Genomic DNA, 21,161 nt, shown 5'->3' with positions numbered 1-21,161 from the left:
CCTTTTTTAGATGGTGACGTTCCCTTGTCACCGTCTTATGGTGTTAATATATCTCAACGTGTTCGATTCGCTCGTGTATATAACAATGTATTTGATTTTAACGAAAGAAATCTCTGTAATACTGAAAAATTATTACACCAGGGTTTACGATATCACAAAACATTTACTAAATTTTAACATCGGTACAAGGACATCATTCGTAAATATAAATCAACATGCAGACATCTTATACGTTCAGGTATTTGACATCCAATCTTTTTTGGTAATATTCTATACAAAGCACAAAAATATCATCATTCTCTCTTCAAAAGCTAACCAAACCTTTAAACAGACTTATTCAGAAGGGATATAGTTACGATACTGTTGTCAGGTCATTAAAGATGGCATATATTGGAATTAATATTGATTCACTCATAGGGTCTTTGCATCGGAAATAAAAACATTTATTCTAACACCAATTGTTTGCATGATACGTGTTATGTTCTTCTCATATATTTTATGATGGTATGTTACTAAACCCCTAACGGGAGGGATTGTGCTTGATTTTCATATGATTATGACATAATCTTTCAATCAGTTTAATTGAGGTCTGAAGCTGGAATGTCAGTAACTGTTAGTATGCCTTTGTTAATTTATGTATCATTGTCATTTTGTTTAGTTTCTTCTGTTACCTATTCTGACATCGGACTCGGACTTCTTTTAAACTGAGTTTTACTGTGCGTACTTCTGTGTGTTTGTTTATTCTACATTGCCTAGAGATATAGGGGGAGGGTTGAGATCTCACAAAACATGTTTAACTCCGCCGCTTTTTTGCGTCTGTCCCAAGTCAGGAGCCTCTGGCCTTTGTTAGTCTTGTAGTTTTTTAAATTTTAGTTCTATTATGTTTTGGACGTCCCTTTTCACTGAACTAGTACACATTTTTATTTAGGGGCCAGCTGGAGTCCGCCTCCGGGTGCGGGATTTTCTTGCTGTGATGAAGATCCATTGGTGGCCTTCGGCTGTTTTCTGCTCTTTGGTCGGGTTGTTGTCTCTTTGACACATTCCCCATTTCCATTCTTAATTTCATTATTAAACTTTCAATTGGCAGAAGCTTTTTTATGAGAGAGATAATGTCTGAAGCAAAGTTTTGCTATTATATTAGTCATAACTTTTTAATATTTTACTGATAGTTGGACTTATTTCTTTGCAGCAAACATTTACCTAATTAATCTTTTTTGACATGATAAAATTTTAACCAGACTTCTTTGATTGTTATAAAACTTGGACAGAAGCTTATCCTTAAGATAATAAAAATCATCGAAAGAATTTTTTTTTTCTAGTAAATGGAGTCAACATTACACTTTTTCACTGACAGCAGTAATCGCAGGCGAGACACAGGGTTCCGCGGAAACATTACGATGATTTCTAACTATGATACTACTTGATATCATATTGATTAATGACAAAACTATATAACGAAATAACAAAACCATATAAAGTAATGACAAAACCATATTAAGTAATGACAAAACCATATAAAGTAATGACAAAACCATATTAAGTGATGACAAAATCATATAAAGTAATGACAAAACCATATTAAGTAATGACAAACCATAGTGAGTAATGACAAAACCATAGTAAGTAAATACAAAACCATAGTAAGTAATGACAAAACCATATTAAGTGATGACAAAACCATATCCAGTAATGAAAAAAACATATGAAGTAATGACAAAACCATATTAAATAATGTCAAATCCATATTAAGTAATGACAAAACCATATAAGTTATGTCAAAACCACATTTAGTTATCACAAAACCATATAAGTTATGTCAAAACCACATTTAGTTATCACAAAACCATATTAAAGACAAAACAATATTAAGTAATGTCAAAACCATAGAAATGACAAAACCATATTAATGACAAAACCATATAAAGTAATGGCAAACCCATATTAAGTTATGACAAAACCATATTAAGTAATGAGAAAAACCGTATAAATATATATCAAAACAATATTAAGTAATGACAAAACCATATTAAGTAATGACAAACCCTTATTACGTAATGTAAAACCATATTAAGTAAAGCCAAAACCATATATAGTAATGACAAAACCATATTAAGTAATGTCAAAACCATATTAAGTAATGTCATAACCATATCTAGTCAATACGAAACCATGTCATATAAAATCGAAATATCATTAAGTAACGACTATACCATATTGAGTAATATCAGAAAATCATTAATTAATGTCAAAACCATATTATGTAAAGACAAAATGTCAGCAAGTAATAATAAAACCAAATTACCTAATTTCAGAGTACAGCATTAGACAGCTGTGGCGTTAAATATAAAATACCAAAGGGATATTCAATCCCGTAAGTCAAAGACAAGGTAACAACGTCCTGGCAACAAAACGAAAAACGACTAAATGAATAACATCATTTCATAAAACACAACATAGACAACTTAAGACTAGACAACAATAGAATGTTTAAAAAAGATAAAAGCAACAAACATCTGTATGCATTTCGTTCCAAAATCAAATTGTTAATATACAAAAATATACGTATGCCGCAATCTAAACCTATTTGTCCAAGAAAAACAATTCAATGGCCTCAAGAGCAAAAAACGTTGTTTTAACAGGCTATGGCCCAATGTTCATTGCACATGTAACTTTGTATTGGCTTCAAAATTTTAAAGATTTTTCTAAATGACTACTTTGAATCTAATTCTAAATTTCAAATAAGTTTTTGACATGGATTTCTAATATCTAGATGTCAACTTAGAAATGCTAATTTTGAGACAAATCTTCATAAAACGTGCAATAATAGACCACTTTAAAAATTCTAAAAAACAATTGTTCTGAGATCAAGTGAGGTCTTTCCACCCGAATTCAATTAAGATAAGCAAATTTGGATAATAAATATTATGTCTGCTGTTATCAGATAGCTCATCTAAATTTGAGTCCAAAAATTCAAAACTCAAGACACTTCTCTCATATATAAAGGGAGAAAATAAGTCATTTCCGGTTCAATCAAAGTACTTCCGGTGTCAATTAATAGCTTATATTGCGCTGATTCCAAAAATATATAGTTTCTATATACTCTTGCTTGAAATAAGGGTGATAAGTTGTTACTTCCGATTAACACAATTTAAGATTCCAGTATAATATGATAGCTTACATCATACTAATTCCAAAAATATATTATTCTACGTATTTTTTTTTGTGAAATCGGTGCAGGAAAGGACTACTTCCGGTTTATGAAAGGTCACGTCTGGCTGACCTTTTCAAGGTCATATGTCTACCAACCTAAGGAAAAAAAACCAAGGCTTTATCATGTATAAATATTAATTATGGTAAAAATAAATATCTATAGCGTAAAATTTACCTTTGACCTTGACCTGAATTTCAAGGTCAAAAAGCTAGGACCTCAAATCAAATGACCCTAAGACTCTACTATATAATGGTTGATCTCTTCTATATATGGTTACTGAGTTTTATCACAATACAGCTTATTCTAAACATTAGAAGGAAGAAAAGTCCCACGAAATGTCAACGCACCCTGATAACCGAAATATATATGTTATGACATGTCGCAACAAACAGCTTAGTAAATGCATTTTGTCGATATCTTGTACAATTTCTGAGGAGAAGAGACAATAAGCCAAAACATAAATTGGAAATGACATTGACCTTTGACCTTGATCTCAATCTTTTTGGTGGACCAAGGACCAAAAATCAAAAAACCCAGATCTCTATCACTTATGGTTTGCCAGTTACAAATACATTTCACTTATATCAAATACAGAAGGGGGAATAACTCTCATATACATATCTTGAAGATGTAACGATCAATTTGCAAAAAAAAAGTTGTCAATTTAATTTACAGTTGCGAAGGAATAGACATAACAGAATAACTCTTACAAAGAAAAGTGTTCGGTTAAGGTTGTAAGTTTGAAATATATACGAATCACGGATCGTATACGGACCAACTATGAAAAAATTCCGTATTATTACGATTATAAGAACAGAAGCACGAATGACAGTGCTAACAAAAGTGAAAAATACGCATTCCACACGAATTAACAGACATTTATTGTATCCCCTTAGTTAGATGTATATATTTCAATGCATGTGCATTGTTTTATTTATTGATATACTTTAAATATTTAAAGTTAGATACTTTATATATCTTTTTTAAACGAGAAGCATTCAACTTTTGATACAGTTAGGTATTTGAAATTATAATGTGAGTGATACCATTGAAATTTAGAAACTTTAGTGTCATTGTTGGTTATAAATGTTGTTATTATAAGACAAAATATGTTCAATCTGAATCTGGATTCTAATTGATTCACTGTTTTAATTGCTATTTAAATATGAAATGGTAACAAAAGATCAAAAATAAACATATAAAACTCTGCAATGATATGAAATATATGCATTACACATGTACAATGTGCCTGAATGCATGATTTCATATAAAAAAAGGGCAATGTATAATGATGCGATTTTAACCGATAGTCGGTTGGTTTATGTCAACCGATTGTAATAGATAATCAGTTGGTAATTTCAACCGATTAGCCAACACTGGTATTGGGAATAATCCAGGTCAACGTTGTCGAAAGAAACCTTTAGCGTACATGATTAGAAACACTACTAAATGAATATAAAGAGAGTGAAGATATAATGCAAGAACGAATTATTGTTATATGTGATGTTAAAGATTAAATCCTTTGCTGTATTCAATTATAAACACCAACCGATTCACCTACCACTAACAATGTAGATTGTTTCCAGAAAGATCTTGTCGAATAGCAAAGGAAATCGTATTACTGCCAATAAAGAAGATATCTTTTAAGTTTGTAGGTGAGAAACCTTTGTTAGTTGATATATATCGATATTTGTAGTTGATGGTGGATGGTCACCTTTCGAATCATGGTCTGATTGGACTCAATGTAACCGAAGTTGTGGAGGAGGATTGAGAGAGAGAACCCGAAATAGATCTTGTACAAACCCTATGCCTTTGCATGGTGGCGAAAAATGTGATGGACTTGATGAGGATATCGCGATTGAAGATTGCAATACATTGAAATGTCCAAGTAAGTATTTACTGTACCAGCGTTATGATATCATTTGAAATTATCATCACTTGACGACTGTCGTCGTCCGTTAACTTTTACAAAAATCTTCTCCCCTAAAACTACTTGCATGACCAAAAATACAACAAGCATTGTCGAAATCGTCAGACGGATCCTTACAGGAGTAATTGCGCTTAAATGACAATTTTTGCCATTTTTTTTCTTCAAATTTACCTATAATCTTGAAAACGGTAATATTTAGAATGAAACTTTATATAGAAAAAACTAATAAACAAAACAAGATATACAAATAAGTCGACATGACAATATTGAGACAAATCTTCATAAAACGTGCAATAAAGGACCAAATGAAATACATCTAAAACCAATTATCCAGAGAACAATTGAAGGTCTTTCCACTCAAATTCACTTAAGACAGGCAAATTTGCATAAAAAATAGTATGTCTGCTGTTTTAATTGCTATTTAAATATGTAAAGGAAACAAAAGATCAAAAATGAACATTCGGTTTGAGCCAAGGGTCCGTGTTGAAGACTGTACTGTGACCTATAATGGTTTACTTTTATAAATTTTTACTTGGATGGAGAGTTGTCTCATTGGCACTCATACCACACATCTTCTTATATCTATACAAAACTCTGCAATGATATGAAATATAGGTGTAGGAATCAAATCTATGGCGGGTTCCAAATCTATGGCAGATTCCTAATCTGTGGCAAATGTGACGTTACAAACGTCAAACAAATCAAATCTATGGCAGATTTTTGTTTTTTTTCCAAATCTATGGTAGATCTTGAAATTGTATAATTTCCCGGGAAAAAGAATAACATATAACGTCACAATATTGAATAACGTCATATTACACCATGATCGCCGCTGCTAATGATGGCGGAACCAATAGATCAGAACGCCATTCCAGATGAAGGTATTTTCCTTCACATTAATTTGCGGATGGTTTAAAGGAAGATTTGACCTATCATCCAGAAGAGGGACAAATTGTGCTGTAGCGGCCTAAGCCCGCGATGAAAAAGGGCACCGCTGTTTTCAGTACCGGATATTTTAGAAAAGTAGTCAGTATAGTAAATATTTTACCGTCTACGGCTGGCAAAGTTTATAAAGTGAAAGATAAAATTACCGGATACCAATTTGATTAAAAATGTCATCAAATACAAAAGATGTACTAACGATGAAATAAATATTATTACACATCTGTTCATTGAAATCTTGAAGTCTGTATTATTGTATATGAATTCATCATTTACGAAATTTTTTGGTTGCCATTACCGTTTGGTTGATCATTATGGAATGTTTATTTCACAAATGTTTAAAGACATGTTCCCGTTGTCGTACATTTCCACTGGTTTAAGACCAGTCATTGGTCGTATATGTTATGCATTGTTTTCCGTTTGCACAAAATTTGACATAGATTTGGGAACAACAAAAATTCGCCATAGATTTGGGAACAACAAAAATCCGCCATAGATTAGGAAATATCAAACTTGCCATAGATTGGGATTGTAAAAAATCTGCCATAGATTTAGAATGGCATGACGTCACATTTGCCATAGATTAGGAATCTGCCATAGATTTGGAACCCGCCATAGATTTGAGTCCTACATTATGGCGGGTTCCAAATATATGGCAGATTCCTAATCTGTGGCAAATGTGACGTTACAAACGTCAAACAAATCAAATCTATGGTAGTTTTTTGTTTTTTCCAAATCTATGGTAGATCTTAAAATTGTATAATTTCCCGGGAAAAAGAATAACATATAACGTCACAATATTGAATGACGTCATATTACACCATGATCGCCGCTGCTAACGATGGCGGAACCAATAGATCAGAACACCATTCCAGATGAAGGTATTTTCCTTCACATTAATTTGCGGATGGTTTAAAGGAAGATTTGACCTATTATCTAGAAGAGGAACAAATTGTGCTGTAGCGGCCTAAGCCCGCGATGAAAAAGGGCACCGCTGTTTTCAGTACCGGATATTTTAGAAAAGTAGTCAGTATAGTAAATATTTTACCGTCTACGGCTGGCAAAGTTTATAAAGTGAAAGATAAAATTACCGGATACCAATTTGATTAAAATTGTCATCAAATACAAAAGATGTACTAACGATGAAATAAATATTATTTCACATCTGCTCATTGCAATCTTGAAGTCTGTATTATTGTATATGAATTCATCACTTACGAAATTTTTTGGTTGCCATTACCGTTTGGTTGATCATTATGGAATGTTTATTTCACAAATGTTTAAAGACATGCTCCCGTTGTCGTACATTTCCACTGGTTTAAGACCAGTCATTGGTCGTATATGTACTGCATTGTTTTCCATTTGCACAAAATTTGACATATATTTGGGAACAACAAAAATTCGCCATAGATTTGGGAACAACAAAAATCCGCCATAGATTAGGAATCTGCAATAGATTTGGAACCCGCCAGAGATTTGAGTCCTACATTATGGCGGGTTCCAAATCTATGGCAGATTCCTAATCTGTGGCAAATGTGACGTTACAAACGTCAAACAAATCAAATCTATGGCAGATTTTAGTTTTTTCCAAATCTATGGTAGATCTTGAAATTGTATAATTTCCCGGGAAAAAGAATAACATAAAACGTCACAATATTGAATAACGTCATATTACACCATGATCGCCGCTGCTAACGATGGCGGAACCAATAGATCAGAACACCATTCCAGATGAAGGTATTTTCCTTCACATTAATTTCCGGATGGTTTAAAGGAAGATTTGACCTATTATCCAGAAGAGGGACAAATTATGCTGTAGCGGCCTAAGCCCGCGATGAAAAAGGGCACCGCTGTTTTCAGTACCGGATATTGTAGAAAAGTAGTCAGTATAGTAAATATTTTACCGTCTACGGCTGGCAAAGTTTATAAAGTGAAAGATAAAATTACCGGATACCAATTTGATTAAAATTGTCATCAAATACAAAAGATGTACTAACGATGAAATAAATATTATTTCACATCTGTTCATTGCAACCTTGAAGTCTGTATTATTGTATATGAATTCATCATTTACGAAATTTTTTGGTTGCCATTACCGTTTGGTTGATCATTATGGAATGTTTATTTCACAAATGTTTAAAGACATGCTCCCGTTGTCGTACATTTCCACTGGTTTAAGACCAGTCATTGGTCGTATATGTACTGCATTGTTTTCCATTTGCACAAAATTTGACATAGATTTGGGAACAACAAAAATTCGCCATAGATTTGGGAACAACAAAAATCCGCCATAGATTAGGAAATTACAAAACTTGCCATAGATTGGGATTGTAAAAAATCTGCCATAAATTTGGAATGGCATGACGTCACATTTGCAATAGATTAGGAATCTGCCATAGATTTGGAACCCACCATAGATTTGAGTCCTGCATATGCATTACACATGATCAATGTGCCTGAATGCATAAGTTCATATAAAAAAGGGCGGGTTATAATGATGCGATTTTAACCGATAGTCGGTTGGTTGATGTCAACCGATTGTAATAGATAATTAGTTGGTAATTTCAACCGATTAGCCAACACTAGTATTGGGAATAATCCATGTCAGCGTTGTCGAAAGAAACCTTTAGCGTACATGATTATAAACACTACTAAATGAATATTTAGAGAGTGAAGATATTATGTAAGAACGAATTATTGTTATTTGTGATGTTAAAGATTAAAATTTTTGTTGTATTCCTTTATTTTTCCTAAATAAATTGTTTTGAAAGAATTTTGTCGAATAACGAAGGAAACAGTACAACAGAGAGTCTAGAAGATATACTCTTAATAAAATTAAAACGTGTATTCATCGTCCATGCATGCATGGAATAATCTTAGTTCCAAAGTTTTCATGTTTACATAACATGAAAAGGTTTAGCCAAACTATCAACTGTTTGCAATTTATTTCTTAAAGTAAGTTATAATGCACAATATGTCTTTAAATCATAATAAATAGGTTGAATTTGTAAAAAAATCAACTAAAAGAAAAAAAAATGATATTTACATGAAATTAAAAAATAATCTAACTTACATCATGAAATTAAGCGGTAAGAAGAAATGGAGGTTTTCAAAACTTAATGTTGATTTCCAGTTTTATTTAATACCTTGTTCAATGTAGATTGTTTCCAGAAAGATCTTGTCGAATAACAAAGGAAATCGTATTACTGCCAATATAGAAGATATTTTTTAAGTTTGTAGGTGAAAAACCTTTGTTAGTTGATATATATCGATGTTTGTAGTTGATGGCGGATGGTCACCTTTCGAATCATGGTCTGATTGGACTCAATGTAACCGAAGTTGTGGAGGAGGATCAAGAGAGAGAACCCAAAATAGATCTTGTACAAACCCTATGCCTTTGCATGGTGGCGAAAAATGTGATGGACTTGATGAGGATATCGCGTTTGAAGATTGCAATACACTGAAATGTCCAAGTAAGTATTTACTGTACCAGCGTTATGTTATCATTTGAAATTATCGTCACTTGACGACTGTCGTCGTCCGTTAACTTTTACAAAATTTTTCTCCTCTGAAACTACTTGACCAAAAACAAACAAGCATTGTCGAATTCGTCCGACGGATCAATACAGGAGTTATCGCGCTTAAATGACAATTTTTACAATTTTTTTTTTAATTAACCTATTATCTGGAAAACGGTAATAGATGGAAAGAAACTTTATATAGCAAAACTAATAAACAAAACAAGATATACAAATAAGTCGACATGACAATATTGAGACAAATCTTCATAAAACGTGCAATAAAGGACCACATGAAATACATCTAAAACCAATTGTTCAGAGAACAATTGAAGGTCTACTAAATTCACTTAAGATAAGAAAATTTGCATAAAAAATAGTATGTCTGCTGTTATTAGATAGCTCATCTCAATATCAGTAAAACTAAACAATGCTTTAGACACTTCTGTCATACATAAAGGGTGGAAGATAAGTCCTTTCCGGTGTCAATTAATAGCTAACAGTGCGCTGATTCCAAAAAGATATAGTTTCTATATACTCTTGCTTGAAATAAGGGAGATAAGTTGTTACTTCCGATTAACACAATTTCACTTCCTGTATCATCTGATAGCTTACATCACACTTATTCCAAAAATATATTGTTCTACGTACAATTTTTCATGAAATCAGTGCAGGAAAGAACTACTTCTGGTTTACGAAAGGTCACGTCTGGCTGACCTTTTCAAGGTCATATGTCTACCAACCTAATGCAAAAAAACCAAGGCTTTATCATGTATAAATAATAATTATTGTAAAGATCAATATTGGACTCTACTATATATGGTAAATGAGTTTTATCACAGTACAGCTTTTTCTAAACATTAGAAGGAAGAAAACTCCCACTAAATGTCAACGCACCCTAATATCCAAAATATATATGTTATGACATGTCGCAACAAACAGCTTAGTAAAAATATTTTGTCGATATCTTGTACAATTTCTGATGAGAAGAGATGATAAGCCACATTATAAATTTAGAAATGACATTGCTCTTTGACCTTAACCTCAATTTTTTTGGTGGACCAAGAACCTAAAATTAAAAAAAACCCAGGTCTCTATTACTTATGGTTTGACAGTTACAAATACATTCCACTTATATCAAATACAGAAGGTGGAATAACTCTCATATAAATATCTTGAGGATTTAAGGATTAAACGATCAATTTGCCAAAAAAAATTGTCAATTTCATTTACAGTTATAAATGAATAGACATTACAGAATTGTGTTCATGGAGATAACTCTTACAAAGAAAAGTGTTCGGTTAAGTGTTGTAAGTTTCAAAAGGGCTGAAACTATTCGATATCATATACCAAATATATAGTAAGCGACATCATGCGAAAGATACAAACAACGCAAGAAATAAATTTGGCGGAAGAAAAAATAATAACCAGAACAAAATCAATTGGTCTTTCAATGGAAAAGTAGAAAGAACTAATAAATGTATTGGACCAACTTATGGTGGAACAGTTTGAAGGGTGTTTTAGGAATAATCCATGTCAGCGTTGGCGAAAGAAACCTTTAGCGTACATGATTAGAAAACACTACTAAATGAATATATGGAGAATGTACATATTATATCAGAACGAGTTATTGTTATATGTGATGTTAAAGGTTAATTTTTTGCTGTATTCTTTTATTTCTCCTTAATAAATTGTTTCGAAAGAATCTTGTCGAATAACAAAGACAACAGTATATCATAAAGTCTTGAAGATATACTCTCTATACAACTAAAACGTATATTTATCGTAAGCTTCTTAAAACATTAAATGCGAATGAAAAGTATTTTTAACACCACCCGCTCCTCCTACCACTACCAATGTAGATTGTTTCCAGAAAAATTTTGTCGAAGGAAATCGTACTACTGTCAAACTAGAAGATATTTTTTTAAGTTTGTTGGTGAGAAACCTTTGTTAGTTGATATTCATCGATATTTGTAGTTGATGGTGGATGGTCACCTTTCGAATTATGGTCTGATTGGACTCAATGTAACCGAAGTTGTGGAGGAGGATTAAGAGAGAGAACCCGATATAGATCTTGTACAAACCCTATGCCTTTGCATGGTGGCGAAAAATGTAATGGACTTGATAAGGACATCGCGTTTGAAGATTGCAATACACTGAAATGTCCAAGTAAGTATTTACTGTACCAGCGTTATGATATCATTACAGGAGTTATTGCGCTTAAATGACAATTTTTATTTTTTCCAAATTTACCTTTTATCTTGAAAACGGTAAATTATAGAAAGACACTTTATATAGCAAAAATTTTCAACAAAACAAGATATATAAATAAGTCGACATGGCCGAAATCGTCAAGAGACTCATTATAGGAGTTATCTGTCGATGTTTACCATTTTTATCTTTTATTTTTAAAAACTATTATAAAAGGAATGAAACTTTAAATCACAAAAATGATCAGCAAAGCAAGATCCACAAATAGATCAACTTAATCGAAGTCAAGTTTTTATAGGTAATATTAAAATGACGATCTTAACCATTTGTGTGCGCTTATAAAAATAATAAGGAGATGTGGTATGATTGCCAATGAGACAAGTATCCATCAGAGTTCAAATGACGAATACAACAGCAATTTTAGTAGACCCCATACCGCATATTCAACTATACAGATCCCGAATTGAAAAAATTAACAACAATTCAAACGAGAGAACTAACTGCCTAATCTATACAATAATCTTTACGAAAATATATATAACAGACAGGTCGTGCTCCTTGTAAAAGACAGAGTTATTTGGAAAAACTACTAAAATCGACAATACATACGTTTCATGGTCACTTCATGAATTGGTTTACCGACACTATGTATCTGTGTCTTTAGTAAATGGCGACATATTTTTGCGGGATACGTTGTTTGGATACTGGAATATAATACATGGCAGGAGATGCTTGCACAGTCAACGCACCCTGTCGTTCCTTTTGTCGTGCATGCGAATCCCTCAGTTTTCGTTAGTTACCTTGATGTGTATCTCCTTAATCGGCTAATGAGATTTGAATATAGGTAAACAAAACTTGTGTCTACATTTCGCCATCTTAATCATCCTCACAAAATCGTGACAAAAAAAAAAAAACAACAATATATAGGGAATGTCATTTAGTCTTAACATTTAATCATATTTTGTTATTTTTGTTACCGATTAGGAATTGTCATGATTTATTAGCACTAGTTGGTTTATCATCGTCTTTGAATACAGAAACACAGTTGTGACAAGGATAATGTTGTAAAATTGAAAGAGTAATAAGTAAAGTTATTGATAATGTATTAATAAATAGTACCGACTTTAAATTTTTATTTTGATTTTACACACACGCCAACTTCATTAAACATAGCTTTACTGTTCAGAGAAAATATTGTTAAAACATGGGAATTTTCATCATTTTTGTTCCGTTTGTGTATTCCTATGCGACAGTTTTTTTTTAAACTAATATTTTCCCAATGATAGAATATAAAAAGTTATCACCCGTACACCATGAATTTGACTTATTTCGACATTTATATTCAGTAAGAGTAATTTTCAGTTATCTCCCTTTAAAGAAGAGTTTATGTCGAACTCAAAATACTGTAAGCTATTTTTTCATCGGATAACATTTATTTAAACAACAACAAAATTCTGTAAATTTCGTCCATATTACGGAATTACTAAACTGGTATGTCATTACATTGACTGAGACAACAAAAAATGTAAAAAGCTTTTAAAGAGGCATTATCTGTCAAATTCGTGTTCACCAATTTGACCAACAGCCTTATTTTTAATTTTCAACGTACTAAAACGTATTTCTAACTGACAAAAAAATCCAAAAAGTCGTTATAATTATATGCTATTCGTGCAATTTTAAACTAGACGCTAACTTATTATTCATCATGGTGATCTTCGAAAACTGCCGATGGTTATATATATATTGTTTGGTTTAATTTTTGCCCTTTAAAATAAGTGATACATTTATATCATAACGTTATATTCCCGAAACCAAATATTTCAGATCCAAAGATATCAAATAATGAACAGAAAATCCCCTCACAAAAGCGACGCAATCCCAATTTAGATAGGAAACCTGAAATATGATTTGTAATTGTTTTGTTATTAATCGGGCAGTTAGTTTTCGCAATTGAATTGTTTCATATTTTTCATGTCGGGACCTTTAATAGCCGACTTTACGGTATGGGGTTTTCACATTGTTGAAGGCCGTACAGTTGCCTATAAGTGCTTACATCCACTTTATTTGAACTCTAGTAGATAATTGTTTCGTTGGCAATCATACCACATCTCCTTATTTTTATATATTTGTAGTGTCTCTATTGGAAGTTAAGCAAATGTTTTCTTAATGATGTTCGCTACTCTTATTTTTGACTTTCTCTCTGATATTCGGAATCCTCTAGTTTTATCCATGTATTGCCAATAAATATTTTGCCCGCTAACCCCTACTACTTTTCATAATTTAATTACATTCAGTTTAAAAAAGCCATTTTTTGAAATCCTATAAATTCCTTGGTATTTTTTCATAGTTTTTGAAAGAAAAAAAGGCTAATGTTAAATGTATGCAAAATCTAGAGAAAATAATTTCCCGCCGAAGTTTAATTGATTATATATCAAAAACAAAATCACGGACCTGTTATTTTTTTCTTACTGCTTAAGTTCCGTTATTTATATACTATCAATTTATGACAGTCTTTCTAAAAGCTTTTTATTTTTAAACAGGAGAGGAAACTTCCTTAACACTGTTTTGTGGCAATTTAAATTAAACTGAAGGGATTCCTCAACACGAAAATAACTCTTTTTCTTATTGGTTGTAGTTTATGTGGATTTGTGTTGAGTTACATGGTAATTTGAAGATAAGCAATAATTCGAAATGTATCATTAACGTATACCTCACATTCCCCTTATTTGATAGTAAAAGCCAAAATTTATTAAAACGCACAAATGGTATCATTATGACGGTTGTGCACAAAGTGACGGTTGTGCACAAAGAAAAGGAGGTTGCTGATTTGATCTCTTGTCGGGTAAATATTCAGATAAAATGTTGTCAACTTTATTTGGTTAAAAATTATACCTGATGGACGTTAAAAACAAAATCTTCTATTATTTCCAATCTATTTTTCTGTTGATATGAAATTTTGTTTAATCTCAAGGTTTTTGCACATGTTCAGGATATGGTGGGATCCATTACAACACACCAGATGGCGCAGATATACATTTTATGCGAAAATCTAAATATATCTTGTGGGAGTCTACATTTCCAATGCATCCATGTTCATTTAGAGTTGAAACGAAAAACAAGAGAAGATATGGTTATAAGCATGCTTTCTACACTTTGTTGATTGATTTATATATCATGAATACAACAATTCGTATACTGCAAAAAGACACTACTATGGTAAGTTTTGTTTGTTTATTTCCTCTGAATTAAGTACCTTAATCAGTTACACAAGTGCTAGTCTAGTTTATAAAATCTAAAGAAAAACAGGTTATCCTAGCGGAGAAAACATAATATTTTGGGGTTTAATGTAACCTCTTTAAATTTCAATCCAGTAAAACATTTGACGAATAATTACATCCATGCAACTATGAAAGCATTCATATAGTTACGTATAAGTATTATGTACATCAGTACTTTTCATCAGAAGGTTCTTATATAGATATAAGAAGATGTGGTATGAGTGCCAATGAGACAACTCTCCATCCAAGTCAAAATTTATAAAAGTAAACCATTATAGGTCACAGTACAGTCTTCAACACGGAGCCTTGGGTCACACCGAACAGTAAGCTAGAAAGGGCCCCAAAAATTACTAGTGTAAAACCATTCAAACGGGAAAACCAACGGTCTAATCTATATAAAAAACGAGAAACGAGAAATACTTATGAACCACATCAACAAACGACAACTACTGAACATTATACCTTTATTCTCAAATGCACAAACATCCTTCGATTAGGATCTTATAACCTCTTAAAATAATAGATGCTTACATATTGAAGTTAAAAAATCATGTTCAAACAAACAAATTCTGCATCTTCAACATTTTTTGTATTTGGGACAATGGGCGCAATTCATTTCAGGTAGAGAGTAATAGTTATATTTAAATCAATCTGTCCATATCATTATATTTGATAAGTATGACGACTAGAAGCTGTTATATTTCCACATATGTGGTTAAATTCTTGGCTACATTGTGCGATTCAAATTTCCATAATTCTACAAACTCCGAAATGCGGTTTCTTTTAGAGAAAAATAAATTATTTTGAAAGTCAGTTCTATTGAAAAAATTTTAAACCATAGTTTTGACATCTTTATTATCTGGCCCCCTGCTCGTCAAAACAGCACAAATCGTAAATCAATTATAATTATTAATGACAGCAACATGTTTGATATCATTCCAAATACATTTTGTGTTTCCATATTATAATTCTGTGTGCCTCAATTTGAGGCGCATACAGGATGTTCAGCTATTTGAAAATATTCAAGAAAGTATAAAAGTTTGGACATTATTTTTGGAAATCAACATTTTTTTGTTGTAAACTGATTTCTATGAAAAAAAATGAAAACAACACGTCCGTGCATTATCATCTAAAATATTTGATAATTGCCAAAATTTCGCTATCAATATTTTAGAAAAGCAATTCAACCTTTTTGTCACCAAAATGTTCGAAAAGGATACTTGAAATGCAAACAAAACCAATTAATTGTAAATAATAACTGTATATAACTTATCCAACTTTGCAGGCATTAATTCATTATCATAAAAAATGCCTTTTTTTGTAGTTTTACAATAAAATAATTCAACATTTTATAAAGAGAAAATTTACAAAATATGAAAAAATGAAATGTCATGTCAACATAAAAGTGCTGACAGCTGAAAAAAAACATGAATGGGCCCAAAAAAAATTTCAAGCATTAACAAATTTTATTGTAAAGGTTAAATGATTACAGGAAGTGTACATTTGTCTAATCTATGATATGTAACAAAAACCAAGACGTTTCTACAAGCAGGCAATGATTGCCTTAGCCGTATATGGTACACTGTTTTTGTCTCAATTTCAATTAAACATGGCGAGATCTTCTTTCTACCATGTCGTTCAACCGAAATTACATTATCGATTAATCGAAATCAATAATACTGAGATTAACAGCCCATTCAAATTAAAAAATCCAGAAAAAAATATAAGATTTATTATGGTCACAAGGAATTTCTAATATGATAAAATAAGGAAACAATTAATAAGTTTCATTAAATATACAGATATTTATAGTCCTTAATAAAGATTTGTAAAATTCCTGATCTAGAAATATTTGATAAGAAAATATTTGTGTTTTCCTTAAAATAAACACAACTGCATGTTGGACTTGTACCTTAGGTAAACGGCATAGCTATAGAACTACCAACTTTACTGGTAAATAAATCCATAGAGATAACAAGAAGTGGAAGTTTCATCACTGCAATTCATTCCAAATGTAACATACGAGTCCAGTTTGATGGTGATCACATGATTAACGTGAAGGTTTCTAAAAATCTTTTTGCTGGAAAGTTAACTGGTCTTTGCGGAAACTGTAATGGAAATAAACAGGATGACTACCAGACCAAAGTTTTTGATGCTGGTGACCAACCATTCTTTAAGTAAGAAAATGTACAAATATAGCTTGTAATCTTATCTTTTCAAGAAATTTTTATTATTTGGCGTTTTGTCTTCAAATTGTATTCTAAGTAAATAATTCCTTTTTAAATACTCGTTAGTCACAGCTGCTTTAGTACTCTTTGACGAAGAATTACATTGACGTCCCTTTCTTTTCAAAACGAAAATTGCTTGCATTAGGTAAAAAATTGTAATTGCTGAAAATAGTTAGAGATTATATATTGATTTAATATTTTACGAATCAGTTTAAGCGATTGAAAAAAAAATGTTTACATTATTTTGGATTAAATATTCTGATAGAAGGGTCATCTGGAAATAGAAAACGTAATTATATACCTTGAATTGTGTTAATGTTCAATCTTCTCAACAGTTTAGTTGGTGTTCATGTCCCACGTAAATGTTTGGTGAAAGATCAAGAACGTACTAAGAAGGATGATTATTGCTGGTACCTTATATCAAAATCCAGTCCATTCAAGTTTTGTAGAGAATCAAAGAAAGTAGATTTTGTAAAGATGTACTCTAGCTGTGAATTTGACGTTTGTTTCTCTGATCAGGATAATGCACATTGTCCAACATTACAGCATACTGCATTTGAATGTAGTCAACATGGATATATAGTTAAATGGAGAAACTTAGAGTTTTGTCGTAAGTCTTTAACTGTTATGAAAAATGTTTGCCAAAACATTTTATGATATAGACAGACATGCACTAGTCACCTTTGTAGAAACGCTTTTCATTATATGAGTTAAAATCAAAAGTGAATACTTCTTTTACATTTTTAATAGACCGTCTGGAGAACCAAAATGACTTACATGCGAAAATGTTTCAATTGTCTTGACCACAATGCCGTCTTATTTTCCTTTAATGTGACATCACCGAAGCGTTACTTACACGGGGAACACGACGATTGTCACACCGGATATCCCACCCTTTTTTGGGGGGAAGGGGGGGAGGGCGTGTTCGAGTTGCTCAGTTTTTAGTTTTTTGTGTTGTTATTTGTTATTTGAAGACAGTTGTGTGTCTTTTGGTCTTTATTCGTATTTTGCCATGATGTCGTCGGTTTGTCTTCGAGTATGGGTTTGAATATCCCTTTGGTTTATTCAGACTCTCTTTTACGCATAAATTATATTGAATGTTAGGAAAGCCAAGGAAAATAAAATAAATTTCACTGTCATTTGTATCTTTGAAAATTTTCAGAAAATCGACTATGTCTTATTTTTCGATAGACGTCTTTTACAAAATTGTTTCGACAGAGTTATGATGAACAACGACTGAAAATCACCATAACTGTACAATTTTTCTTGTCTCAACTCACAAGCGACATGTTTTTGCGGTACAATATATTTAGCTACCAGAATACTCTTCTGATCCCGAAGTGTCATTTTGGTATGCGATGCATGCAATATCAGGATATGCTTACTATGTCGACGCTACCGGTTTCTGTCATTTTATAGTTCATGTGCGGGGTTTTTTGGGGGAGGTATGGGGAAAGGGGCTTGTTTGCCTTGATTTGTTTCTTTTTAAAGAATTTTTGAGATTTGGATGCTATTACGTGGTATCTTTGATGAGTTTTTTTAACCTCTAGGTTGACGCCACTGCTGTTGGACGTTTTGTATTCAATGGTATCACTATCACAGTAATACGTTTCTGTGCTGTGTGAAATATTATTGATACAAGCATTTTCGTTAATATATAGTTATAGATAATGTTGAATTATTGAAAACACTGAGGGTTTGCTATCACTAGATATAGGACTTTTAAAAGACAAATTTAGCACGTCATTTAAGAATTTTTTGGCTGTCAACTGTTTTTGAACGTCACTGATGTAGGCGAAACCCGCGTGTGGCGAATGCATCATAGTCTTACATTTTTGATAAGTTTAATGTGCATTTCATGATTAAACTACACCTAAAACGAAAAGGGCAAAAAAAAAAGAAAATCAAACATAAAAATATGCATAGGAATTATCAAACAGAGTATTTTCAATTTCTAATGTAATCATTTTCAAATGAAATATCGATCGCATAGCTTATCCTCTCATATTTAGCAATTCTTATAATATGCGTTGGAATAGTCATGTCAAGCTTGTCATAGTCTAACTTTACTAACAGATTATCAACTAACAATAGATACACTACCAATAATTTTACAGCCTTAACTTGCAAAGATGATTTTGTCTACAAAACGTCAGTTTCCTGTACGAATACATGTGACAATCCCACTGCCACTCAGAATTGCCAGGATCCACCTGTCGACGGCTGTACATGTCCTGATAAAACCTATTTAAAGGACGACAAATGTGTAACTATTGATAAATGTGGATCATGTTTTGTAAATATTGGAGGCATAATATCAAAATTGGCAGTAAGTGTTACTTTTATGAGTGCTTTTTTAAGCAATTGAAAACTAGGATACATATAAACAAAACCTGCAGATATACATAGGTGTTGAACTAAGTTTCCTTATAGAAAACTTAATGTATGTCTTTCAAGGTAATAGTAAACATTGAAATAATTCTTGTTATGCATGAGAAAGAAGAACCACATTTTGGAATTGTCCCGTGATAATTCTTTCCCATATTATGGATATAACAGTGGAATATTGCACCCTCTGGATTTCTTATTCTTGAACGCTTATCATCTGTTCAGTAAAAGTCTACAAGACAAAAGTAAAATAACAAAAATACCGAACACCAGCGATGAGCTTCGCCAGTCAGTAAAATGGGTCTTATTTTTCACCATTGCATTGTTAGTTATATTATTTTACAATGTCTCGTGTCTATCCGTTTAAATCGACAACCTTCAAGAATAGGACTAAAAAAGAAAATGAATAGGAATTTTCGCAAAATATGCCAGAAACAATGATTAATATAGGGAAAATGTGAAACAGGTAGATGAGTGTTAAGGCTAAAGCCTGAAATCTTATTTTTCCTATAAACAAATGTTGTCAGCAAAGATGCCCAATAAATGTTACACAGCAGAATAACTCGTATAAAGGACAAAAAGCAAATTAACATGAAACTTAAGAAACTACCACAACAGACATTAAAAATATATTTCAAATATTAAACGAACTAGATTTTACAGTTTGTTCTTATGTTGTGATTTTACACCAATCAGGTTTGGGGAGGGTTGAGCACTCACAAACATGATTAAACCCTCATCATTGTTTATTTGCCTGTTCCAAGGCAGGAGCCTGTAGTTCAGTGGTTGTCGGTGGTTCATGTCCGGCATTTTTGTGTTTGTATGAATTAGGCTGTTAGTTTTCTATCTTGTATTGTTTCACATTTCTATGTCGGGCCTTTTTTAGCCGACAATACGGTATGGGTTTTCTCATTGTTGAAGGCTGTATGGTTGCCTTTAATTTCTTACATCCACTTCATTTGAAAACTGGTGGATAGTTGTCTCATTGGCAATCATACCATATCTCTTTATCTTTATAATGATAGATTATCAATATATTATTCATTCATCTCTCAATGTGTTTTTAGTCGGTAACATTGATAATGTGCGAGAAATCCCAAATATTTCTGTAATAACAATTACCCCTAATGTGCCTCATCATGATCAGCTCTATATAGAAATCCTTACCGATTTACATACGATACGTTTAAATGGGTATTATTTCAAATAATAGATTATTGAAAATCAATGTCCGGCAAATTTAATTCGAAAACTGAAGTAATTTAAAACTTTATTACTAAATGTCGTAATTAAAAACATGTGCTTCATAGGCCAATTTGTGGTGTGTGTTTTCTCTTACTTACGTTCATTAGAATCCTGACAATGACATAAAACATATTTTTTTCATTTGTATCTATAAATAATGCGGATGTTCAGTGATCACTTCAAAACCTGAATTTCGTAGGTACTGCTTCT

The 21,161-nt window shown here is 32.0% G+C and overlaps 1 protein-coding gene across 4 annotated transcripts in view; it reads left to right on the top strand.

Annotated features, from left to right (window-relative positions):
* The window catches only part of LOC127704699 (zonadhesin-like), a 66,809-nt gene that overhangs the window by 3,177 nt on the left and 42,471 nt on the right, over positions 1-21,161 (top strand). Inside the window, exons 2-8 of one of the 4 annotated variants that reach the window (XM_052208838.1) lie at positions 4,908-5,099; positions 9,365-9,556; positions 11,579-11,770; positions 14,784-15,028; positions 17,008-17,267; positions 17,654-17,928; positions 19,436-19,647. In XM_052208838.1, the coding sequence (XP_052064798.1) occupies positions 5,018-5,099; positions 9,365-9,556; positions 11,579-11,770; positions 14,784-15,028; positions 17,008-17,267; positions 17,654-17,928; positions 19,436-19,647 (1,458 nt within the window). In that variant the 5' untranslated portion in view covers positions 4,908-5,017. The remainder of the gene's footprint in view (positions 1-4,907; positions 5,100-9,364; positions 9,557-11,578; positions 11,771-14,783; positions 15,029-17,007; positions 17,268-17,653; positions 17,929-19,435; positions 19,648-21,161) is intronic. The other 3 variants (XM_052208857.1, XM_052208847.1, XM_052208868.1) reach the window with 3 other exon arrangements.

This window comes from Mytilus californianus, unplaced genomic scaffold (genome assembly GCF_021869535.1).
Source record: "Mytilus californianus isolate M0D057914Y unplaced genomic scaffold, xbMytCali1.0.p SCAF_1, whole genome shotgun sequence".
Taxonomy (NCBI): Eukaryota; Metazoa; Mollusca; class Bivalvia; order Mytilida; family Mytilidae; genus Mytilus; species Mytilus californianus.
This window is presented reverse-complemented; position numbering and strand designations above follow the sequence as displayed.